General features: G+C 45.8%; 1 protein-coding gene across 2 annotated transcripts in view; it reads right to left on the reverse strand.

The window, feature by feature from the left end:
- UCHL3 (ubiquitin C-terminal hydrolase L3) overlaps nt 1–27290 on the reverse strand; it is a 116121-nt gene that overhangs the window by 75015 nt on the left and 13816 nt on the right. For both annotated transcript variants that reach the window (XM_069758126.1, XM_069758125.1), the window contains 4 exons: nt 13817–13945; nt 5904–6060; nt 4738–4823; nt 3171–3218 (listed from right to left, as the gene is read on the reverse strand). In XM_069758126.1, the coding sequence (XP_069614227.1) occupies nt 3171–3218; nt 4738–4823; nt 5904–6060; nt 13817–13945 (420 nt within the window). The remainder of the gene's footprint in view (nt 1–3170; nt 3219–4737; nt 4824–5903; nt 6061–13816; nt 13946–27290) is intronic.

Raw genomic sequence — 27290 nt, forward strand, 5'->3', positions numbered from 1 at the left:
CCCATATGTGGGGGTAAACTACTGTTTGGGCACATGCCGGGGCTCGGAATTGAAGTAGTGACGTTTTGAAATGCAGACTTTGATGGAATGCTCTGTGGGCGTCACGTTGCGTTTGCAGAGCCCCTGATGTGGCTAAACAGTAGAAACCCCCCACAAGTGACACCATTTTAGAAACTAGACCCCCCAAGGAACTTATCTAGATATGTGGTGAGCACTTTGAACCCCCAAGTGCTTCACAGACGTTTACAACGCAGAGCCGTGAAAATAAAAAATCATTTTTCTTTCCTCAAAAATGATGTTTTAGCAAGCATTTTTTATTTTCACAAGGGTAACAGGAGAAATTGGACCCCAGTAATTGTTGCGCAGTTTGTCCTGAGTATGCTGGTACCTCATATGTGGGGGTAAACCACTGTTTGGGCACACGTCGGGGCTCGGAATTGAGGGAGCACCATTTGACTTTTTGAATATGAGATTGGCTGGAATCAATGGTGGCGCCATGTTGCGTTTGGAGACCCCTGATGTGCCTAAACAGTGGAAACCCCTCAATTCTACCTCCAACACTAACCCCCCCACACCCCTAACCCTAATCCCAACTGTAGCCATAACCCTAATCACACCCCTAACCACAACCCTAATTCCAACCCTAACCCTAAGGCTATGTGCCCACGTTGCGGATTCGTGTGAGATTTTTCAGCATCATTTTTGAAAAATCCGCGGGTAAAAGGCACTGCGTTTTACCTGCGGATTTTCCGCAGATTTCCAGTGTTTTTTGTGCGGATTTCACCTGCGGATTCCTATTGAGGAACAGGTGTAAAACGCTGCGGAATCCGCACAAAGAATTGACATGCTGCGGAAAATACAACGCAGCATTTCCGTGCGGTATTTTCCGCACTATGGGCACAGCGGATTTGGTTTTCCATAGGTTTACATGGTACTGTAAACCTGATGGAACACTGCTGCGAATCCGCAGCCAAATCCGCACCGTGTGCACATGGCCTAATTCTAAAGGTATGTGCACACGCTGCGGAAAACGCTGCGGATCCGCAGCAGTTTCCCATGAGTTTACAGTTCAATGCAAACCTATGGGAAACAAAAATCGCTGTACACATGCTGCGGAAAAACTGCACGGAAACGCAGCGGTTTACATTCCGCAGCATGTCACTTCTTTGTGCGGATTCCGCAGCGGTTTTACAACTGCTCCAATAGAAAATCGCAGTTGTAAAACCGCAGTGAAATGCGCAGAAAAAACGCGGTAAATCCGCCATAAATCCGCAGCGGTTTAGCACTGCCGATTTATCAAATCCGCAGCGGAAAAATCCGCAGAGGACCAGAATACGTGTGCACATACCGAAACCCTAACCCTACCCCTACCCCTATTCTAGTGGAAAAAAAAAAATCTTTATTTTTTTATTGTCCCTACCTATGGGGGTGACAAAGGGGAAGGGGGGGGGGAGGGGGGAGTCATTTATTTTTTTTATTTTGATCACTGAGATATAATCTCAGTGATCAAAATGCACTTTGGAACGAATCTGCGCATGCGCCCGCCATTTTGGAAGATGGCGGCGCCCAGGGAGAAGACGGACGGACCCCGGCAGGATCGGTAAGTATGATGGGGTGAGGGGGAGCACGGGGGGGGGGGGGGGGGGGGGGGAAATCGGAGCATGGGGGGGTGGATCGGAGCGCGGGAGGGGTGGATCGGAGCGCGGGAGGGGTGGATCGGAGTGCGGGAGGGGTGGAACGGAGCACGGGAGGGGTGGAACGGAGCACGGGGGGGGAGGGGGGTGGATCGGAGTGCAGGGGGGGTGATTGGAGCACGGGGGGAGCGGAGCACAGGACGGAGGGGAGCCGGAGCAGTATACCGGACAGATCGGAGGGCTGGGGGGGGGCGATCGGTGGGGTGGGGGCACATTAGTGTTTCCAGCCATGGCCGATGATATTGCAGCATCGGCCATGGCTGGATTGTAATATTTCACCAGTTATAATAGGTGAAATATTACAAATCGCTCTGATTGGCTATTGAAAGTGAAACTGCCAATCAGAGCGATCTACGGGGGGGTGAAGCCACCCCCCCGGGCTAAACTACCACTCCCCCTGTCCCTGCAGATCGGGTGAAATGGGAGTTAACCCTTTCACCCGATCTGCAGGGACGCGATCTTTCCATGACGCCACATAGGCGTCATGGGTCGGATTGGCACCGACTTTCATGACGCCTACGTGGCGTCATGGGTCGGGAAGGGGTTAATGAGCGGTCCCACGTGACCGCTGTACAGGGGAAGAGCTGCGGCACCCGAAGACACTGTGACGGGCAGGGGGAGCGTCAGGATCGCCGGGAGCAGGTAAGTATGCCTCAGACCTCTCCCCCCTCACCCGCCGACCCTGCCACAGACCATGACTCGAGTATAAGCCGAGAGGGGCACTTTCAGCCCAAAAATTTGGGCTGAAAATCTCGGCTTATACTCGAGTATATACGGTAGTTCTCCTGATAACTTACATTCCTAATTGGAGATAAATTGCTGTTACATACCGGCATAGCATTTTGGAGATGGGAATTCTGCTTTATGTGCTCGGTGGCAATTATACACTGCCATCTCTCAGTTTTGGAGATCAAATAGTCCCATAACAGGGAGACACATCGGTACAGATGGGTACGTGTGGTGTATATATGCATTAGAACATTACCACTAAGTACCAGACAGACACTTGGCCCTGTGATTACCGTCCCTCCATGGTTACCTTCAGTGTCAGCCGTCCCTCACCACCCCGCCTTATCTATTAAAGGGGCAATTACTGCAGAGGTGGAGGGGTTAATATGAGACCATGAATTTATTCACTGTACATCCCCACATCTTACAGTAGAGTCTGAAAAGGCCTCCGATACAGGAGGGGGCTCGATGTCCCGGCTCCATGCCGGAGGGCTCTGGAGGGACCATCAACACTTTCCCTCATGCCAGCAGTGGTTTGGGAACTTATTATGAAGCCATTTCATGTCATGTGATGCTGCAAACATTTACATAGCGGCAGAATGAGGATTATACAAGAGACCATCTACGCCAACAGATTCCCACACGGGGATTCGCTTACATCTGAATGAACAGTATCAGTGTCAGGTCTGTTCCCACAAAGCTGGCACGACAAGAACTGGGCACAAAACACAAAACAAGAAGTCTTACCTCCGTCTGTCCCTCCTGAGCGCTGCTCTCATGTGTAACCCGAATACTCTGGAATGGAAGAGCACAATAGTCCTGTAAGTAGCGGCCTGGCAGTGACTGGACCACAGGAGTACAGGCATGTACACGGCCACGCAAGGCTTTCAGGGCTCAAAGATCAGCAATCTACCCAATAATTATACACGTGAGATGCATTACATTTTTTGATTTCCACATACATGCTCAAGTACAATTTTTAGAATATTTTTGGGCCCCTAAGAAGCACCCAACAATAAACTGCACCCAGGTTTTGACACCTGAAAATAGATTTCCTACTAATTAAGACTTCCTGACAGTGTGAAGAAATGGAGGGATAAATACCACTTATAACGCACTAGGTTAGAACAGGGAGGTGCTAGATCTAATGGCGGGGTTCCCCCTGCAGATCGCTTTATAGTCTGCACGACTGGAGTGCATACAGAACATAACACTGCAGGATGCACGCCCCGCAAGGCACACCGTGTAATGTGCTCCCTGTGGTATGCCCAGCAACGCTCGCCCCGCAATGTGCGCTCCGCAAGGCGCGCCCCGCAATGTGCGCTCCGCTGCATGCCCGCAATGTGCGCCCCGCAATGCGCGCTCCGCAATGTGTGCTCCGCTGCATGCCCCGCAATGTGCGACCCCGCTGCATGCCCCGCAATGTGCGACCCCGCTGCATGCCCCGCAATGTGCGACCCCGCTGCATGCCCCGCAATGTGCGATCCGCTGCATGCCCCGCAATGTGCGCTCCCGCTGCATGCCCCGCAATGTGCGCTCCCGCTGCATGCCCCGCAATGTGCGCTCCGCTGCATGCCCCGCAATGTGCGCTCCGCTGCATGCCCCGCAATGTGTGCTCCGCTGCATGCCCTGCAATGTGTGCTCCGCTGCATGCCCTGCGCAATGTGCGTCCCGCTGCATGCCCGCAATATGCGCCCCGCTGCATGCCCCGCAATGTACGCCCCGCTGCATGCCCGCAATGTGTGCTCCGCTGCATGCCCTGCGCAATGTGCGTCCCGCTGCATGCCCGCAATATGCGCCCCGCTGCATGCCCCGCAATGTACGCCCCGCTGAATGCCCCGCAATGTATGCCCCGCTGCATGCCCGCAATGTGTGCTCCGCTGCATGCCCCACAATGCGCCAGATTTGTCCTCGTGAGTTACGGAATGCACCAGAGTGTTCCATTTATTTCCACTGGAGCCAGCTGATCCGGCAGCCCACCAGGACAAACCAGCAGCAGCTCTGACAGTGTCAGCTGTGAGAAGTTTAACGTGTGTACGTGCTTTCAGCCTCTGGATGTAAATATGGAAAGCTTTCACTGTCAGAGAAAGGATCTTAAAAATCCTGGGAATGAGAAAGTAATGTTTACTGTACAATGATTAATCTTCATTTACATAAAAGCGGAATACTCTTATGAACAGAACAATGTACATAGTTCGCATTCAGCCACACGCGCCTCGAGAGCAGAAATCACCAAGACTGGCCCTTACAAGGTCCCATGCCTGGAATGAAGCCTCCTGGTGGGATGCAGCACAGCACTTATACTTGTACTTACCTCATCTTTTTCTAAAAATTTGGCTCTTTCTTCAGGACTTAATGAGGTGGAATCATCCAGAAACTTTTTCAAAGCAGAGTCATTTTCTAGAAGAAAAATACTGTCATGTCAAATGTCATCAAGAAATCTGATTTGGGACATATATTGGGATGATTTCTGGATATCATGGCACTGAGGGGGTATATTACTGCAATGCCTTTTCTGACATTCTATTGATCGGTTTTACCATATTGTAGGGCGTCCTAGAGAATGGTGCTGTTGCATTGATATTTATACCATCCTTTGGGGGCTGTACAAACCCCACCCACAAAGTGCATCCTGACCCTGGCATCAGGACGTAATCTTTCATTGCATGCCCTTCAGTGTTCAGTGGTGAACACTGCATGTGTGTGCGCTAACAGAGCAAGAAGAAATTAATGAGCTGGGGCAATCAAAATACAGCTCCCTGCCCAAGAATGCGGTCCCCGAGATTCTGCACGGGGGCCTGATAAAAGGTCGTCGAGGGCCGTAAATGGCCCTGGGGCCTGAGGTTCACCACCCCTGCTTTAAAGGCTATGCACCTACAGATTACCATTATACCTACAGGAAACTAGTGTTTCTAGAGGTGACAAGGTCTGACAGCTGGGAGCAGATCACCAAACAGGGCACTTATACCCATGACAGTGGCAGTGTGCATGCTTCAGGTGCACTTCAGTCATTCTTTAAAGGACTACTGGAGAAATTGCCCCAGCAGCCTAAATGAGAATGATGGGATGGGAGTGACACGCGCACACTGCCACTCTATTCTAACAAGGACAAAAGTGGCCCGTTCTGGAGATCAGTGCTGGTTCCAGTAGTCAGATCCCAAATAATCTACATCTGTTTTTAATACTAGAGGAAAGGCCTGTCCTGAATAGGGTCACAGTGTGTAGTGGGATGAATTTTTTGATTAAAAAAAACAAACAAAAAAAACAAGTTCCCTATCCCCTAAACTCCTTCCAACTGGACGGCCCATTTAATTCTGGCCACATCGACTGGACACACAGACACAGTTAATTATTTGCCTACAATAAGGAAAGTTTTAAAACTTCAATGTAAAACTAGAAAAGGTAACTATAAAGAGGACAGCTCTGGTGGAGTCTTACAGCGCCACCTGGTGGACATATTCAGCTATGAGAATCATTTACCGAAGCCGAGCTTGTCCCTGTTATTTGCCACTGCATGAATGAGGCCGATTGTTCCACAGGCGTTGCTTATTGTCTGCTTCATGAAGTAAACAGAGGAATCCACATCTTGACCGTGGGATTTAATTTTTTCTTCCTCCTCTGCTCTGAAGTGCTCATACTGATTGGGAGGAAAAATAAAGGATTCAATCGTTGAATGTTAACTGTGACATTCTCACATCCACAGCTTTTAATAAGTCATGTCTTGGCGGTAACACAATGGCGTTCATTTACACATGTACGGAGCCAAAGCAAGCCTACTCCATTACACCGGCCGCAATCACATGAATCAAATCACTGCTATGAATATGAATGTGCTGCCCTGCTGTCACCAGTAGTGCCGCATACACAATAAAGTGGGACATTGGGGTAAACAGCTTTCAAAATTAAGGTGCCATAAAAAAAAATTCCACATCTGAAAAAAAATGTTAAGTATTAATGTGTTAATTTTAAAAAAGTAATTTTTTATGGTATAAAATATGAAAAATAATGTAAAATAGTTTGGCATTTCCAGTTTTAAACACTAGGGGGAGCAGCTACTGAAATTTGCCATGAAAACCAAGTGCACAACCAGCTCACATTGCAGTAAATGTGGGCGGGGTCTGATCACATGTGACATCACTCCTTCCCTTCTGGGCGTTTGTACAACGATAAGAGGATGAAGTTTAGGAGCTCAGTGAGGAGCCATTTTGTTGGTGACTGCAAAGTGATACCGAGATGTGGACAGTGTCACTGAGGACGGCCGTCAGCGCGGATTCTATTCATTCTGTTCGCTGCTCACTATCACACACTGGACCGTATCCGGAACATATGATGGGATTGGATACAGGGCCCAATAGAGCGTATCACATATGATGGGATTGGATACAGGGCCCAGTGGAGCGCATCACATAGGATGGGATTGGATACAGGGCCCAGTGGAGCGCATCACATATGATGGGATTGGATACAGGGCCCAGTGGAGCGCATCACATATGATGGGATTGGATACAGGGCCCAGTGGAGCGCCTCACATAGGATGGGATTGGATACAGGGCCCAGTGGAGCGCATCACATATGATGGGATTGGATACAGGGCCTAATAGAGCATATCACATATGATGGGATTGGATACAGGGCCCAGTGGAGCGCATCACATATGATGGGATTGGATACAGGGCCCAGTGGAGCGTATCACATATGATGGGATTGGATACAGGGCCCAGTGGAGCGCATCACATATGATGGGATTGGATACAGGGCCCAGTGGAGCGTATCACATATGATGGGATTGGATACAGGGCCTAATAGAGCATATCACATATGATGGGATTGGATAAAGGGCCCAGTGGAGCGTATTACATATGATGGGATTGGATACAGGGCCCAGTGGAGCGCATCACATATGATGGGATTGGATACAGGGCCCAGTGGAGCGCATCACATATGATGGGATTGGATACAGGGCCCAGTGGAGCGTATCACATATGATGGGATTGGATACAGGGCCCAGTGGAGCGCATCACATATAATGGGATTGGATACAGGGCCCAGTGGAGCGTATCACATATGATGGGATTGGATACAGGGCCCAGTGGAGCGCATCACATATGATGGGATTGGATACAGGGCCCAGTGGAGCGTATCACATATGATGGGATTGGATACAGGGCCTAATAGAGCATATCACATATGATGGGATTGGATACAGGGCCCAGTGGAGCGTATTACATATGATGGGATTGGATACAGGGCCCAGTGGAGTGTATCACATATGATGGGATTGGATACAGGGCCCAATAGAGCGTATCACATATGATGGGATTGGATACAGGGCCCAGTAGAGCGTATCACATATGATGGGATTGGATACAGGGCCCAGTGGAGCGCCTCACATAGGTTGGGATTGGATACAGGGCCCAGTGGAGCGCCTCACATAGGTTGGGATTGGATACAGGGCCCAGTGGAGCGCCTCACATAGGTTGGGATTGGATACAGGGCCCAGTGGAGCGCCTCACATAGGTTGGGATTGGATACAGGGCCCAGTGGAGCGCATCACATATGATGGGATTGGATACAGGGCCCAGTGGAGCGCATCACATATGATGGGATTGGATACAGGGCCCAGTGGAGCGCATCACATATGATGGGATTGGATACAGGGCCCAGTGGAGGGCATCACATATGATGGGATTGGATACAGGGCCCAGTGGAGCGCATCACATATGATGGGATTGGATACAGGGCCCAGTGGAGCGCATCACATATGATGGGATTGGATACAGGGCCCAGTGGAGCGCATCACATATGATGGGATTGGATACAGGGCCCAGTGGAGCGCATCACATATGATGGGATTGGATACAGGACCCAGTGGAGTGTATCACACAGGAGAAGATTAGGCTTCTTTCACACTAGCGTCGGGCCCGGCCCGTCGCAGTGCGTCGGGCCGAGGTTACCGATGCTAGCGTTGCCTCCGCCGCACAACGGGTGCAGCGGATGCTGCTTTTCAGCGCATCCGCTGCCCCATTGTGAGGTGCGGGGAGGTGGGGGAGGAGTTCCGGCCGCGCATGCGCGGTCGGAAAAGACGGTCCGTCGGCTGCAAAAAATGTTACATGGAACGTTTTTTGCGGCCGACGGTCGGCCAAAACACGGCACAACCGTCGCGCGACGGTTGCGACGTGTGGCAATCCGTCACAATGCGTCGCGTAATGTTGGTCAATGGAGAAAAAAAACGCATCCTGCAAACACTTTTGCAGGATGCATTTTTTCTGCAAAATGACGCATTGTGACGGATTGCAGTTAACGCTAGTGTGAAAGTAGCCTTAGATACGAGAACCGTATAACATTCTGGGCTTCAGGTTACGTCATGGAGACATCTGGCATCTTGGCAATTACAGCTTAAGCCTCTTTCACACTTCCGTCTTTGTAGTCCTGTCGAGATACGTCGTCATTTTTTGAGAAAACAGGATCCTGCATTTTCTCATAGACTTGTAGTAGCGACGTATCGCGACGGACGGCAACACGTTTCGTCCGTCGTGCACTGGATCCTGCGGAATTTGACGAGCCGTCTTTTCCAAAAAACGTTCCATGAAACGTTTTTTTGTCTGCAGTGGAAAAACGTTCCGACGCCTCCCGCGTTATATGTCGTTCCACAGAATGGGAGCCTATGGACACTGGATCCTGCGCACATTGTGAAACGCAGGAATCCAGTGACGGATGCAGTTTTTACATCTGAGCATGCCTGGAAGCATATTCCAACCCGGGGAAATATCTCTCTCACATTGCTTATGACAGCATGGTAATTTTGTTAAAGAGATTATCTGGTCCAAATTGATAAGTCTGCAATCACTCTGTGTGACTGCAGAATGATGAGCCCACCCCAGCGCACGCACTGCAGGGGGATTTGCTGGTTTCTGAGCCAGGATCGGAGGGTATGTATGTGTTATACAGACTCCCGGGCAGAGCCCGTCCAGTGGCTGAGCCTCGCTCCATAAACTTGTATTGAGTCCAGGCCGCTCTCCGACTAGTGGTGCGGCCGTTCAGTGGGCGCGGCCTAACTCCATATAAGTGTTAGTCCGAGCGAGGATGCCCCCACTGGACAAGCTCTGCCCGGGAGTCTGTGTAACATCTGCGCCCACTGGACAGGCTCTGCCCGGGAGTCTGTATAACACATCTGCGCCCACTGGACAGGCTCTGCCCGGGAGTCTGCATAGCGCATCTGCGCCCACTGGAGAGGCTCTGCCCGGGAGTCTGCATAACACATCTGCGCCCACTGGACAGGCTCTGCCCGCGAGTCTGCATAACACATCTGCGCCCACTGGACAGGCTCTGCCCGGGAGTCTGTATAACACATCTGCGCCCACTGGACAGGCTCTGCCCGGGAGTCTGTATAACACATCTGCACCCACTGGACAGGCTCTGCCCGGGAGTCTGCATAACACATCTGCGCCCACTGGACAGGCTCTGCCCGGGAGTCTGCATAGCGCATCTGCGCCCACTGGAGAGGCTCTGCCCGGGAGTCTGCATAACACATCTGCGCCCACTGGACAGGCTCTGCCCGGGAGTCTGCATAACACATCTGCGCCCACTGGACAGGCTCTGCCCGGGAGTCTGTATAACACATCTGCACCCACTGGACAGGCTCTGCCCGGGAGTCTGTATAACACATCTGCACCCACTGGACAGGCTCTGCCCGGGAGTCTGTATAACACATCTGCACCCACTGGACAGGCTCTGCCCGGGAGTCTGTATAACACATCTGCACCCACTGGACAGGCACTGCCCGGGAGTCTCCATAACACATCTGCACCCACTGGACAGGCACTGCCCGGGAGTCTCCATAACACATCTGCACCCACTGGACAGGCACTGCCCGGGAGTCTCCATAACACATCTGCACCCACTGGACAGGCTCTGCCCGGGAGTCTGCATAACACATCTGCGCCCACTGGACAGGCTCTGCCCGGGAGTCTGCATAGCGCATCTGCGCCCACTGGAGAGGCTCTGCCCGGGAGTCTGCATAACACATCTGCGCCCACTGGACAGGCTCTGCCCGGGAGTCTGCATAACACATCTGCGCCCACTGGACAGGCTCTGCCCGGGAGTCTGTATAACACATCTGCACCCACTGGACAGGCTCTGCCCGGGAGTCTGTATAACACATCTGCACCCACTGGACAGGCTCTGCCCGGGAGTCTGTATAACACATCTGCACCCACTGGACAGGCTCTGCCCGGGAGTCTGTATAACACATCTGCACCCACTGGACAGGCTCTGCCCGGGAGTCTGTATAACACATCTGCACCCACTGGACAGGCTCTGCCCGGGAGTCTGTATAACACATCTGCACCCACTGGACAGGCTCTGCCCGGGAGTCTGTATAACACATCTGCACCCACTGGACAGGCTCTGCCCGGGAGTCTGTATAACACATCTGCACCCACTGGACAGGCACTGCCCGGGAGTCTCCATAACACATCTGCACCCACTGGACAGGCACTGCCCGGGAGTCTCCATAACACATCTGCACCCACTGGACAGGCTCTGCCCGGGAGTCTCCATAACACATCTGCACCCAGTGGACAGGCTCTGCCCGGGAGTCTGCATAACACATCTGCGCCCACTGGACAGGCTCTGCCCGGGAGTCTGTATAACACATACATACCCTCCGGTCCTGGTGGGGGTGCAACATCCGACACCTATGTCGATCACCTGCTAACAGACCGACGGCAGCCGGGTTTTCTCGGACGCTGCCAGAACACTACAACTCCGCCAAAATTATAGTAGCCGTGGCTGCTGTATTATGTATTCTAGTGGCCGGTAACAGCCGATCATTGTGGGTGCCTGGGATCACATCCACAGCAAGGCCCTCAATAATAAATAGTGGCCAACCAGTGGAAGTGGGATTGGAAAAAGGATGTGAAAATTGTTTTTTTTCTTCCCAGTTTGGGTTAAGCAATGGTACCCTAAGAATTCAGGATTCATTCCTGCTATTTAACCCATCAGGGTAGCACGTTTTTAATATGAACATCCAATAATGCTCTACTTAAAGGTTTGCTCTACAGGGCTCCGCCCCAGGATGGATTCATGACCTGATCAATGGCTTGACATTTTAAGGTGCTTACGTCGGACGCATGTGTCTGGGTAAAATGTAACTAAACTGTAGATATACTATTTGCGCTGTGTTTAATAAGTGTCGGCTAATTGGGAGTTATGCAGAGTAAACATTGTCTGGCATAAGATGCCGGTGGTAAATAAATCACACACCATATTGTAAGGTCACTTTTTATCTGATATAGACTGAGTAACAAGATTCAGAAGATCTGGTGCAACATGGACACTAGGCGGACGCACAGCTGTATTGTGCCCCCGATAGCAGTGCTAGTAATGTAGCTAGGCTCGACCCTGTACAGGCCCCGCGATAAGGTTGGTCCCATCGCTGGAGCTTTCATGTCATCATATTTCACTTCTGAGTCTAATGAGTGTTTCCATGTTTTATCACTGATAATTGTGCAAATATGAGCAATTTATATGGAGAAGACTAACTGGGAAGCTGATGAGATTTTATTTTGGCCATTGTTCAGCCCTTATCTACATTGAGGTCCGTTGACTAGATATTTTAATACTAGAGATAGGACACACCTTGGCATGGTGGGATGGCTTTTAAAGCTTTTTTGATCAAAATAGTGTTAACTAAAGGTACCGTCACACTTAGCGACGCTGCAGCGATACCGACAACGATCCGGATCGCTGCAGCGTCGCTGTTTGGTCGCTGGAGAGCTGTCACACAGACCGCTCTCCAGCGACCAACGATGCCGGTAACCAGGGTAAACATCGGGTAACTAAGCGCAGGGCCGCACTTAGTAACCCGATGTTTACCCTGGTTACCATCCTAAAAGTAAAAAAAAACAAACACTACATACTTACCTACAGCCGTCTGTCCTCCAGCACTGTGCTCTGCACTCCTCCTGTACTGTCTGTGTGAGCACAGCGGCCGGAAAGCAGAGCGGTGACGTCACCGCTCTGCTTTCCGGCTGACCGACGCTCACAGCCAGTACAGGAGGAGTGCAGAGCACAGCGCTGGAGGACAGACGGCTGTAGGTAAGTATGTAGTGTTTGTTTTTTTTACTTTTAGGATGGTAACCAGGGTAAACATCGGGTTACTAAGCGCGGCCCTGCGCTTAGTTACCCGATGTTTACCCTGGTTACCAGTGAAGACATCGCTGAATCGGCGTCACACACGCCGATTCAGCGATGTCTGCGGGGAGTCCAGCAACCAAATAAAGTTCTGGACTTTCTTCCCCGACCAGCGACAGCACAGCAGGGGCCTGATCGCTGCTGCCTGTCACACTGGACGATATCGCTAGCGAGGACGCTGCAACGTCACGGATCGCTAGCGATATCGTCTAGTGTGACGGTACCTTAAGTACCCTATGTTATTTACATGTACTATTGTGATTTACCTACTACAGGGTATATGATCATTTTCATTTTATTTTTTAAACAGATACTAAATCTGGAGCCAACTTTGTCTTTGGCTCTGGAGAACATCCATTGGGGGTCCTGGTGTTGTGATCACCTGTGAAACTGCCCGCTGGTTAGAACAGTTACATTTAACACGGAAAAGTTCAGCAACAGGAAAGCCCTTATTGCAAGTAATTTCTCTACAAAAGATCGGAATTTCTTCTGCTCCATTATGAAAGGGACCTTAAATTTCCCTTAGGTGGACATAATAATGACATTAAACTTAAAATGCCCAAGCTCCAGGCAACATTAGAGCAGTTGATGCAAGAAAAAAAAACAAAAAACGACAAACGCTCAGATGCTTGGTGACACCAGTGTCAATTAAAATAGTGATTTTCCAGACAACAGTAGTAGAGATTAGTGATGAGCAACCATGTTTGGATATGGTGTTATCTGAGCATGCCCTGGTGCTAAGCGAGTGACTTCAGATGGTCAAAAAATATGTTGAGTCCCTGCGGCTGCATGTCTTGTGGTTGTTCAACAGCCACGACACATGCATGGATTTCCTAACAAACCGGCAATCTCTGCATGCGTTGCGACTGTGGAACAGCCATGAGACATGGAGCCGCGTTAATGCCAACATATTATTCGAGCACGCAGAGAACACTCGGTTAGCACAGGAGCATGCAAAGATAACACCTTATCCCAGCACGTTCACTCATCACTAGTAGAGGATTTCTAGAAATGCCCCTTCTCACAAGTTACGTCAGTCTATGGTTTCAAAGCCATATAGGTCAAACTGGGAATACGGCCAAATGAAATACATCCATTCTTGCACACGTGAAGATATGACAGAGGCACAGGAATGGGGTTTCTCCATCTCCCATGGACACGGCGCCATAGTGTATCCCTAATGAGCAGAAGAAACGTACCTTTTCTGTAACGGGGAAGAGAAGCAGCAGAGCGCAGACAGGACGCGGGACCAGGCTGAGAAGCTCGGGGTCAAGTCCATAGACATCTACAAACTGCCAGCTCGTGCCAACACCCAACTGCTTGAGAAACTGCAAAAATATAGAGATCAATATTACACAAAGAGCAATCAGTCTTTCCTTTAATAACAGATCAAATGTGCTGGTGATTGATGCCACAGACTCATGTGAGTTTCTCGCATCACACTCGCAAGTGTGACCAAGGCCTTGAACTCCAAAACATAAGGGAAAACAACGTGGATTTTGATTGTCAACCTTGATTAAAGAGTAGCCTCCACTTTATTTTTTTTCTCTCTCCATAAATCAATAGTACACATGAAATTAAGAATATGTGTAATACATCTTAGCAGATAATTCCACATATTTCTTCTCTTAAACTAGTATTTCATTCTTACAATTCTCAGTTCACAGGTAAAATCCATCTTGAGAAAATGCAGAGATAGGTCATTAGAGTTAGTGCTCATAAAGCTCTATGGAGGAGGATATGGAGGAGGAAACTTGCAGCAGAATGTCTGCCTGCTCCCTGCTGCCTTCTCCTCAGACATTCAAAAGCACCAATGGGAAAATCTGGCTTCACTCAAATTCAGAGTTTACAGATATTACCCATTATTTTAGAGTGAAAGAAGCAGATTTTTCTGAAAAGATTTGTTACAAAGCTTCTTATTTCCATGTGTAACACGGTTTTCTGAAATCACATGGCGGTTCTGTGTCAGTTGTGTCATGTGCAGCACCACAGACTGGATGGGTGGTTACAGGACATCTGTAAGTGAACAGCACCACACAGTGGTCAGTCAGTATACTGCAGATTGCTTTATTCAGGAATTTAATTTTTCATGCAAAAATAGGATAGTTACTTGCCAACATGTGAAGAGTAAGAAAATGTTATCCCTGAATAATTACAGGAATAATTTGTAATTCAGACATCATAATCAGGTCTGCCCAATGGAGACAAAAACTGGCCTGATCCGCAGCTACCAGGACCATACAAATCTACATATCCTCTCCTGTGCTTTATGTTTCACGGGTCAAACACCAGTGGAAAGCCGAAATATGGGGGAGTAAGATGCACTGAATTTATAAGACACGCATGAAATTTTGGTGCAGGGTTTTCTGTCCGTGCGGCAGAACTTGAATTGCAGGTGTAAATTTGTGTTGTTATTTCCACCAACATCTGTGGTAATTTATAGAAAGGCTGCCAGACCACGATGTGCTTCATCATCTTTTCACCGCCTTTGAAAAATACCAAAAGGGGTAAAAAAAAATAAATAAATAAATAACATCTAACAAATTTTTTTTTTTTTTTTAACACAACAAAAACGGCAAAGTAGCACAAACACCTCATTATATTCCCTTCAACAACTTATAGTTTACAGACGGACTAAAAATGTTCCAGTTTTATTAATGGGAATATGTCAGTCGGTTATTGCTATTTAACCCCTTCACGACATGCGCCGTACTAGTACTGCGCATGTCGTGTCTCCCCGCTTTGATGCGGGATCCGGCGCTGAGCACACATCAAAGCCGGGACAAGTCAGCTGTTTTGTACAGCTCACATGTGCGTGCAATAGCGGCGGGTGGAATCGAGATCCACCCGCCGCTATCAAACGCCAACAGCGGCATTTAACTACCACTTCCGGCTATCGGGCCGGAAATGCACGCATCGCTGACCCCCGTCACATGATCGGGGGTCAGCAATGCGTCGGCATGACAACCTGAGGTCTCCTTGAGACCTCTATGGTTGTTGATGCCAGCATGCTGTGAGCGCCACCCTGTGGTCGTGCTCCTAGCAAGCCTGTAATTCAGCTACATAAGAGCGATCTGATGATCGCTGCTATGTAGCAGAGCCGATCAGGCTATGCCAGCTTCTAGCCATGGAGGCTATTGAAGCACGGCAAAAGTTTAAAAAAAGATACCTAGGTTTTAAATAAAGGGGAAAAAAAAAAAAAAAAAAAGTTTAAATCACCCCCTTTTGCCCCAAGCAAAAAACAAAAAAAAAAACCCATCAAACCTACACATATTTGGTATTGCTGCGTTCAGAAAAGCCCGATCAATTAAAAAAAAAAAAAAAGGATCAACCTGATCGCTAAACAACGTAGCGAGAAAAAAAAAAATTCAAAACACCAGAATTACATTTTTTTGGTCGCTGCAACATTGCATTAAAATGCAATAACGGGTGATCAAAAGGACGTATCTGCGTATAATTAAAAACGGCAGCATGGCACACAAAAAATAAGCCCTCACCTGACCCCAGATCCCGAAAAATGGAAATGCTATGGGTATTGGAAAATAGAGCAAATTTTTTTTTTTTTTAGCAAAGTTTGGAATTTTTTTTTTACCGCTTAGATGAATCATAATGGCAGGTCAGTTTTAGCATTTAGTAAACGTAGCAAAAAGTGTGGGATTGCACTTTTTTTTTTGCAATTTCACCACACTTGGAATTTTGTTTCCCGCTTTCTAGTACAAGTCATAGTAAAACCAATGATGTCGTTCAAAAGTACAACTCGTCCCGCAAAAAATAAGCCCTCATATGGCCAAATTGACGGAAAAAAAAAAAAAAGTTATGGCTCTGGGAAGGAGGGGATCAAACAACATAGTAACATAGTTAGTAAGGCCGAAAAAAGACATTTGTCCATCCAGTTCAGCCTGTATTCCATCATAATAAATCCCCAGATCTACGTCCTTCTACAGAACCTAATAATTGTATGATACAATATTGTTCTGCTCCAGGAAGACATCCAGGCCTCTCTTGAACCCCTCGACTGAGTTCGCCATCACCACCTCCTCAGGCAAGCAATTCCAGATTCTCACTGCTCTAACAGTAAAGAATCCTCTTCTATGTTGGTGGAAAAACCTTCTCTCCTCCAGACGCAAAGAATGCCCTCTTGTGCCCGGCTGCGTCTTGAAGGGGTTAATCTGAGATTCCCATAGTCCTTAGATATAGGCTAACCAAGAGCACTTCAATACATTTAGATACTCACTACACTGATATGAGAATATATACCATACCAGTAAAGAAGTGACAAAAGGAGAATGTTAAGAGAAATAACTTTATTGAAAACAAGATAAACTGTAAACACTTAACTATTTAAAATAGACAGGGGGAGGTGAATTACAGTTATATGAAAAAGTTTGGGCACCCCTATTAATCTTAAGCTTAATGTTTTATAAAAATTGTTTTTTTTGCAACAGCTATTTCAGTTTCATATATCTATTATCTGTTGACACAGTAATGTTTCTGCCTTGAAATGAGGTTTATTGTACTAACAGAAAATGTGCAATCTGCATTCAAACAAAATTTGACAGGTGCATAAGTATGGGCACCCCACCAGAAAAGTGACATTAATATTTAGTAGATCCTCCTTTTGCAAAAATAACCGTCTCTAGTCGCTTCCTGTAGCTTTTAATGAGTTCCTGGATCCTGGATGAAGGTATTTTTGACCATTGCTCTTTACAAAACAATTCCAGTTCAGTTAAGTTTGATGGTCGCCGAGCATGGACAGCCCTCTTCAAATGATCCCACAGATGTTCAATGATATTCAGGTCTGGGGACTGGGATGGCCATTCCAGAACAGTGTAATTGTTCCTCTGCATGAATGCCTGAGTAGATTTGGAGCGGTGTTTTAGATCATTGTCTTGCTGAAAGATCCATCCCCTGCGTAACTTCAACTTTGTCACTGATTCATGAACATTATTGTCAAGAATCTGCTGAGAGGAATCCATGCGTCCCTCAACTCTAACAAGATTCCCGGTACCGGCATTGGCCACACAGCCCCAAAGCATGATGGAACCTCCACCAAATTTTACTTTGGGTAGCAAGTGTTTTTCTTGGAATGCTGTGTTTTTTGGCCGCCATGCATAACGCCTTTTTGTATGACCAAACAACTCAATCTTGGTTTCATCAGTCCACAGGACCTTCTTCCAAAAAGAAATTGGCTTCTCCAAATGTGCTTTTGCATACCTCAGCCGACTGTTTGTGGCGTGCTTGCAGAAACGGCTTCTTTCGGATCACTCTCCCATACAGCTTCTCCTTGTGCAAAGTGCGTTGTATAGTTGACCGATGCACAGTGACACCATCTGCAGCAAGTTGATGCTGCAGCTCTCTGGAGGTGGTCTGAGGATTGTCCTTGACAGATCTCACCATTCTTCGTCTCTGCCTTTCTGATGTTTTTCTTGGCCTGCCACTTCTGGCCTTAACAAGAACTGTACCCGTGTTCTTCCATTTCCTTACTATGTTCCTCACAGTGGAAATTGACAGGTTAAATCTCTGAGACAGCTTTTTGTATCCTTCCCCTGAACAACTATGTTGAATAATCTTTGTTTTCAGATCATTAGACAGTTGTTTTGAGGAGCCCATGATGCCACTCTTCAGAGGAGATTCAAACAGGAGAACAACTTGCAAGTAGCCACTTTAAGTAGCTTTTCTCATGATTGCATACACCTGGCTATGAAGTTCAAAGCTCAATGAGGTTACTAAAGCACTTTTTTTGGTTTTCTAAGTCAGTAAAAAGTAGGTAGGCGTATTTAAAACAAGAAAATGATAAGGGTGCCCATACTTATGCACCTGTCAAATTTTGTTTGAATTCAGATTACACATTTTCTGTTAGTACAATAAACCTCATTTCAAGGCAGAAACATTACTGTGTCCAACAGTTATTAGATATATGAAACTGAAAATAGCTGTTGAAAAAAAAACAATTTTTATAAAACACTAGCTGAAGAGCCCGGCGTTGCCTGGGCATAGTAAATATCTGTGGTTAGTTATAGCATGTCACTTCTCTTATTTTTCCCCTCACGCCTCTAATTTTCTCCCTCACACCTCATTTTCTCCCTCACACCTCATTTTCTCCCTCACACCTCTCATTTTCTCCCTCACACCTCTCATTTTCTCCCTCACACCTCTCATTTTCTCCCTCACTCCTCTCATTCCCGCCTAACACTTGTCATTTCGACCTCACATCTGTCATTTTCCGATCACTACACTATTTTCCCTCACTCCTCTCATTTTGCACTCACACCTTTTCATTTTCACCTCAGTATATACATGTTTGTCATCTCCCTTATATATAGTATACACCTGTATGTCATCTCCTGTATATAGTATATACCTGTATGTCATCTCCCCTGTATATAGTATATACCTGTATGTCATCTCCTATATATAGTATATACCTGTATGTCATCTCCTTCTATATATAGTATATACTTGTATGTCATCTCCTCCTATATATAGTATATACCTGTATGTCATCTCCTCCTGTATATAGTATATACCTGTGTGTCATCTCCCCTGTATATAGTATATATCTGTGTGTCATCTCCTCCTGTATATAGTATATACCTGTATGTCATCTTCTATATATAGTATATACCTGTATGTAATCTCCTCTGTATATAGTATATACCTGTAGGTAATCTGCTCCTGTATATAGTATATACCTGTGTGTCATCTCCTCCTGTATGTAGTATATACCTGTATGTCATCTCCTCCTGTATATAGTATGTACCTGTTTGTCATCTCCTCCTTTATATAGTATATACCTGTGTGTCATCTCTCCTGTATATAGTATATATCTGTGTGTCATCTCCCCTGTATATAGTATATACCTGTGTGATCTTCTGTATTAGACCTCGTTAACACGTTATTTGCTCAGTATTTTTACCTCAGTATTTGTAAGATAAATTGGCAGCCTGATAAATCCCCAGCCAACAGGAAGCCCTCCCCCTGGCAGTATATATTAGCTCACACATACACATAATAGACAGGTCATGTGACTGACAGCTGCCGTATTTCCTATATGGTACATTTGTTGCTCTTGTAGTTTGTCTGCTTATTAATCAGATTTTTATTTTTGAAGGCTAATACCAGACTTGTGTGTGTTTTAGGGCGAGTTTCGTCTGTCAAGTTGTGTGTGTTGAGTTGTGTGTGGCGACATGCATGTAGCGACTTTTGTGAGATGAGTTGTGTGGCAACATGCGTGTAGCAACTTTTTGTGTGTCGAGTTGCTTGTGACAGGTTAGTGTAACAAGTTGTGTGCAGCAAGTTTTGCGCCTGGCGAGTTTTGCGTGTGGTGAGTTTTATGTCTGGTGCCTTTTGAGTATGTGCAAGTTTTGTGTGAGGTAACTTTTGCATGTGCTGCAAATTTTGTGCATGTGGCAATTTTTCCGCATGTGCAAGTTTTGCGTGTGGCGAGTTTTCCATGAGGTGAGTTTTGCACTTGTGGCGAGTTTTGCGTGAGCCTATTTTTTGCATGTGAGTTTTGCGCGTGGTGAGTTTTGAGCGGCGACTTTTGTGTTTCGACTTTTATGTGGCGAGGTTGGTGTATGTGTGGTGAAATGTGTGCTGAGGGTAGTATATGTGTTCAAGCACGTGGTAGTGTGTGGCGCATTTTGTGTGTGTGTTCATATCCCCGTGTGTGGTGAGTATCCCATGTCGGGGTCCCACCTTAGCAACTGTACGGTATATACTCTTTGGCGCCATCGCTCTCACTCTTTAAGTCCCCCTTGTTCACATCTGGCAGCTGTCAATTTGCCTCCAACACTTTTCCTTTCACTTTTCCCCATTATGTAGATAGGGGCAAAATTGTTTGGTGAATTGGAAAGCGCGGGGTTAAAATTTCGCCTCACAATATAGCCTATGACGCTCTCGGGGTCCAGACGTGTGACTGTGCAAAATTTTGTGGCTGTAGCTGCGACGGTGCAGATGCGAATCCCGGACATACACACACACATTCAGCTTTATATAGTAGATTAAGATTAATAGGGGTGCCCAAACTTTTTCATATAAACTGTACCTCCAAAATAGATGGGGAGGAAAAACAGCAAAGAACCCAGATGCCTGTACTACACCAGTGGTACTAAAAGGGCATAATATACAATATGAGTCACCAATGTTAGAGATCAGGAAAAAGGGGGTTTGTAGGTGGGGGATGGATCAACCAACCAGGATGAAATAAGCGACTAAAAATAATATTATATGCCAAGAAGTGCAAAAGTAGAAAAGGCTGCCTGTATCCTTATAAAAAATACCTTACATTTGTAAGTGGACATCATAACTAAAGAGAGCAGTGGAAAAGGTTTCGGTTAGCAAATGGCACCTAAACTTAAGTACACAAGGTCAAACAAATAAAAACAATTAAAATACGAAAGAGAAAAATATACCTTAAAACCTAGACCAAAGGATACAAAACTACAAGAAAGAAGCGAAACCGAGACTTTCGTTAAGACCGTAGGGAGTAATTGTATTCAGCCGATAGAGCCACCAGCCCTCCTGTTGGGCTAGGCTTTTATTCAAGTGGCCCTCCCTCCCCCCCCCCCCCCCGTATGCCTAAAACCATTTGGTTTATGCCCATAAAGGTAAGACCCCCAAGTTGGATTCATAGTGGCTTTTGAAATGACGTGGTAGGGTTTTCAGGAGTGAAAGATCATCCACAGTCTTAGACTTTTCAATGTCCCCAATATGTTCCCTCACGTGGATTTTTAACTCACGTGTTGTGAGGCCAATATAAATCAAATTACCGGTACATGGGCATGTTGCGTGGTAAATCACACCGTTAGATGAACATGTAAGATGTTTCCTGATAGTATGGGATTTTGATCCATCCGAGTTGTGGAAAGTGTATGATTTTTTTTTTTAAATTTACACAGGCCTTACATAGGCCACATGGGAAAAAACCATCTCGCAACGGCTTGCTCTGTAAAGTTGGTGAAGGATCATAGTGGCGGTGTACTAATAGGTCCCTAAGATTCCTGCTCCTTTTTGCCACCATGGAGGGACATGAAGGGACAATTTGGCGGCGGATTGGATCTATCATTAAAATATGCCAGTGCTTTTTTAGAACCTGTTTCAGATCCTCCCATTGGCTATTGAAGGTAGAGATAAATCTTACCTGTCCGTCCAATTGTCCTGGATTTTTCTGGGCCGGATGTACAAGTCATACATAGATGGTTTAGTCTTTGTAGGGCAGCAGTAGTATCCTGTATGTACGAAGGGAGTGTACTCACTAAAGGTTTTAAATAGGGTCAATGAAATTAGAGATAATTTCCCTCATTGCCCGAGATGATAGGTCTTCCCGGGGGATCTAATGCATTTTTGTGTAGTTTTGGAATCAGATATAGTGTGGGTAATTTGGGGTGAAGGTTCCTAACATAATCCACCATTTTTGGGGGGGATAATACCTTGTTCAATAATATGTAGGAGTTCAGACTAATAGTTGAAGAGAGGATTATAAGGTAATTTTTTTGTAGCACCTCGGGCATTTAACAATTTATAGGCCTGTTTCTCATATAATTTAACTGGCCAAATTACCAAATTTCCCCCCTTGTCGGCCGGTTTATATAATAAAATAATAATCTTTATTTTTATATAGCGCTAACATATTCCGCAGCGCTTTACAGTTTGCACACATTATCATCGCTGTCCCCGATGGGCTCACAATCTAAAATTCCCTATCTGTATGTCTTTGGAATGTGGGAAGAAACTTGGGTACCCGGAGGAAACCCACTCAAACACGGAGAGAACATACAAACTCCTTGCAGATGTTATCCTTGGTGGGATTTGAGCCCAGGACTCCAGCGCTGCAAGGCTGCTGTGCTAACCACTGCGACACTGTGCTGCCCTATATACTACATCTGTCAGGGCTTGTAGTTTTTATTATGGCCTCATTTTCTTCCTTAAGTTAATCATCAAGGTGGGTGGCCTAGGGAGGGCTTCTATCTCAGATGTGACAATTTTGGTAAAAATCTCAATGGCAGAGCAAGTACTGATCGGAGGAAATTTTTTTGATTAAATAGACAGTGGGGGCATCATTTTCCTCCAACAGAGCCTCCAAATCTCTTAAAGCTTCCTGCTCCGTTGTGGGATGAGGGTATTGCCAATTTGGCTTTTGTGATTTTTATATATTATTTTCCCTGGCGCAGAGGTGTAAATCTCTTACTGCTGAAAACGTGTCGAGATGACATGAAGGTGAAAAAAATAAGCCCTTTTCCAATAGTCCTATTTGTACGGGGGACAATACGTGGTCAGATAGGTTAATTACCTTTAAATGTTCTCCTGTTGTCCTATGCCCCTTTGTCATCTCTCGCTCCATTTCTTGTACATGAGGTTTCACTATTAGTTATTTCACTATCACCCACGGAGGTGTTAATATCAGACAAGGATTGCGCTGAACTCTCAGAAGGAGTCCTCTGTGAGGTAGGTCTATTGCTTTTATTATTGGAATTGTCCTTGGCTGAGTGTTTGGTTTTCCTTATTTGCCATCGATAGATCTTATCACTGTCATAGTCATTAAGGTTCCTTGGAAATTTTTTAAATTTATTTTGACAGATCTCCTCCTCCCATTTGTCAACTTCCTTATTAATGTCTACCAGAGAGTTTTATCATAATTTTCAACGGCTATATCCTGTAAGAGTGATTTTTCAAGATTCTCAATCGTTTTATCCATGGATTGTAACGATGCAGTATTTTTATCAATAATGATTTGAATGAATTATAATGAGCAAGCAGTGGCCGCTGAGGTCCACCGTTTTACTAAAATCTCATCTTATAATTTAAATTTGCCTCTGCTCAATTTCCTTATATGCTACGGTTTGTGGACATATTTTAAGTACCGTACACTATTTACTCCGTTCAGCCTCCTGACGTCTTCGCGCATGCGCTGGTCTTACTCCGTTCAGCCTTCTGATGTCTTCACGCATGCGCTGGTTTTGACATCCTCCTTTGACCACCGGAAGCGCTCTACACGTGACCGCGGTGCGTTCCACTGCGTGTCAGTGAGCGCTCATCCGAAGTCCCTTTTGTTATGGAGGCAACATCCGGCTGCATGCGCAATCAACGCAGTGGAATACGGCTTTTCGGCAGCATAATCCCCTTATGGCACTTTATTATAAATACTTCCATGACCTTAATTCCTGTCACGCCCCTCTGGAAGAAGCTCATTTGCGAAACGGCACTCGTCGGGCGCGGGGCAGGATACAGCTCTGTCTCCCTACCGCACTGCACCAACTAGACATCCACTTCAGGTAATAGTAATTTTAACCCCTTTACCCCCCAAAGGTGGTTTGCACGTTATGGACCGGGCCAATTTTTACAATTCTGACCACGGTCCATTTATGAGGTTATAACTCTGGAACGCTTCAATGGATCCCGGTGATTCTGACATTGTTTTCTCGTGACATATTGTACTTCATGATAGTGGTAAAATTTCTTTGATATTACCTGCGTTTATTTGTGGAAAAAAACGGAAATTTGGCAAAAATTTTGAAAATTTCGCAATTTTCCAACTTTGAATTTTTATGCAATTAAATCACAGAGATATGTCACACAAAATACTTAATAAGTAACATTTCCCACATGTCTACTTTACATCAGCACAATTTTGGAACCAAACATTTTTTTTGTTAGGGAGTTATAAGGGTTAAAAGTTGACCAGCAATTTCTCATTTTTACAACACCATTTTTTTTTTTTAGGGACCACATCTCGTTTGAAGTCATTTTGAGGGGTCTATATGATAGAAAATGCCCAAGTGTGACACCATTCTAAAAACTGCACCCCTGAAGGTACTCAAAACCATATTCAAGAAGTTTATTAACCCTTCAGGTGTTTCACAGGAATTTTTGGAATGTTTAAATAAAAATGAACATTTAACTTTTTTTCACAAAAAAATGTACTTCAGCTCCAATTTGTTTTATTTTACCAAGGGTAACAGGAGAAAATGGACCCCAAACGTTGTACAATTTGTCCTGAGTACGCTGATACCCGACATGTGGGGGTAAACCACTGTTTGGGCGCATGACAGAGCTCGGAAGCGAAGGAGCGCCATTTGACTTTTCAATGCAAAATTGACTGGAATTGAGATGGGACGCCATGTTGCGTTTGGAGAGCCACTGATGTGCTTAAACATTGAAACCCCCCACAAGTGACACCATTTTGGAAAGTAGACCCCCTAAGGAACTTATCTAGAGGTGTGGTGAGCACTTTGACCCACCAAGGACTTCACAGAAGTTTATAATGTAGAGCCGTAAAAACAAAACAAAAATTTTTTCCCACAAAAATTATTTTTTTAGCCCCCAGTTTTGTATTTTCCCGAGGGTAACAGCAGAAATTGGACCCCAAAAGTTGTTGTCCAATTTGTCCCGAGTAAGCTGATACCCCATATGTTGGGGTAAACCCCTGTTTGGGCACACGGGAGAGCTCGGAAGGAAGGAGCACTGATTTACTTTTTCAACGCAGAATTGGCTGGAATTGAGATCGGACGCCATGTCGCGTTTGGAGAGCCCTGATGTGCCTAAACAGTGGAAACCCCCCAATTATAACTGAAACCCTAATCCAAACACACCCCTAACCCTAATCCCAACGGTAACCCTAACCACACCTCTAACCCAGACACACCCCTAACCCTAATCCCAACCCTATTCCCAACCGTAAATGTAATCCAAACCCTAACTTTAGCCCCAACCCTAACTGTAGCCTTAACCCTAGCCCTAACCCTAGCCAGAGAATGGAAATAAATACATTTTTTAAATTTTTTAATTTTTCCCTAACTAAGGGGGTGATGAAGGGGGGTTTGATTTACTTTTATAGTGGGTTTTTTAGCAGATTTTAATGATTGGCAGTCGTCACACACTAAAAGACGCTTTTTATTGCAAAAAATATTTTTTGCGTTCCCACATTTTGAGAGCTATAATTTTTTCATATTTTGGTCCACAGAGTCATGTGAGGTCTTGTTTTTTGCGGGACGAGTTGACGTTTTTATTGGTAACATTTTCGGGCACGTGACATTTTTTGATCGCTTTTTATTCCGATTTTTGTGAGGCAGAATGACCAAAAACCAGCTATTCATTAATTTCTTTTGGGGGAGGCGTTTATACCGTTACGCGTTTGGTAAAATTGATAAAGCAGTTTTATTCTTCGGGTCAGTACGATTACAGCAATACCTCATTTATATCATTTTTTTATGTTTTGGCGCTTTTATACGATAAAAACTATTTTATAGAAAAATTATTTTTGCATCGCTTTATTCTGAGGACTATAACTTTTTTATTCTTTTGCTGAGGATACTGTATGGCGGCTCGTTTTTTGCGGGACAAGATGACGTTTTCAGCAGTACCATGGTTATTTATATCCGTCTTTTTGATCGCGTTATTCCACTTTTTGTTCGGCGGTATGATAATAAAGCGTTGTTTTTTGCCTATTTTTTTTTTTTTTACGGTGTTTACTGGAGGGGTTAACTAGTGATAGTTTTATAGGTTGGGTCGTTACGGACGCGGCGATACTAAATATGTGTACTTTTGTTTGTTTTTTTAATTTAGATAAAGAAATGAATTTATGGGAATATTTTTTTTTTTCCATTATTTAGGAAATTTTTTTATTTATTTTTACACGTGTGGAAATTTTTTTTTTTTTTTTTACACTTTTTTACTTTGTCCCAGGGGGGGACATCACAGATCGATGATCTGACAGTTTGCATAGCACTCTGTCAGATCACCGATCTGACTTGCAGCACTGCAGGCTTCACAGTGCCTGCTCTGAGAGGGAGTTAGGCAGACCCCCGCAGCAATGCGATCACATCTCGTTGCTGCGGGGGGCTCAGGGAAGCCCACAGGGAGCCCCCTCCCTGCGCGATGCTTCCCTGCACCGCCGGCACATCGCGATCATATTTGATCGCAGTGTGCTGGTGTTAATGTGCCGGGGGCGGTCCGTGACCGCTCCTGGAACATAGTGCCGGATGTCAGCTGCGATGGGCAGCTGACACCCGGCCGCGCTCCCCCCGTGAGCGCGGCTGATCGCGCTGGACGTACTATTCCGTCCTTGGGAAGTAGGGCCCACCCCACATGGACGGAATAGTACGTCCATTGGCAGAAAGGGGTTAATACCCAAGTATGGGGTTTTCTTCTTTCCATTTTGGCTGCATGGTATTTTTTATAAGGGCAGGGATGATAGGATACAGGCAGCTTTTTCTACTTTTGCACTTCTTGGCATATAATATTATTATTATTTTTAGTCGCTTATTTCATCCTGGTTGGTTGATCCATCCTCTACCTACAAACCCCCTTTTTCCTGATCTCTAACATTGCTGACTCATTGTATATTATGCCCTTTTAGTACCATTGGTGTAGTACAGGCATCTGGGTTCTTTGCCATTTTTCCTCCCTATCTATTTTGGAGGTAATTCACTTCCCCATCTATTTTAAATAGTTAATTGTTTATCCTGTTTATCTTGTTTTCAGTAAAGTAATTTCTCTTAACATTCTCTCCTTTTGTCACTTCTTTACTGGTAAGGTATATATTCTCATATCAGTGTAGTGAGTATTTAATCTAAGAGTAGCATAAACATAGGGTAAAAAAAATCCTAAATCCAATGATGTATCAGTTAATTTACTAGGTGCAGTGGTTCTGACAGTTCTAAGATGTAGCAGAGC

Source organism: Ranitomeya imitator, chromosome 3 (assembly GCF_032444005.1).
Source record: "Ranitomeya imitator isolate aRanImi1 chromosome 3, aRanImi1.pri, whole genome shotgun sequence".
In the NCBI taxonomy this organism is placed as follows: Eukaryota; Metazoa; Chordata; class Amphibia; order Anura; family Dendrobatidae; genus Ranitomeya; species Ranitomeya imitator.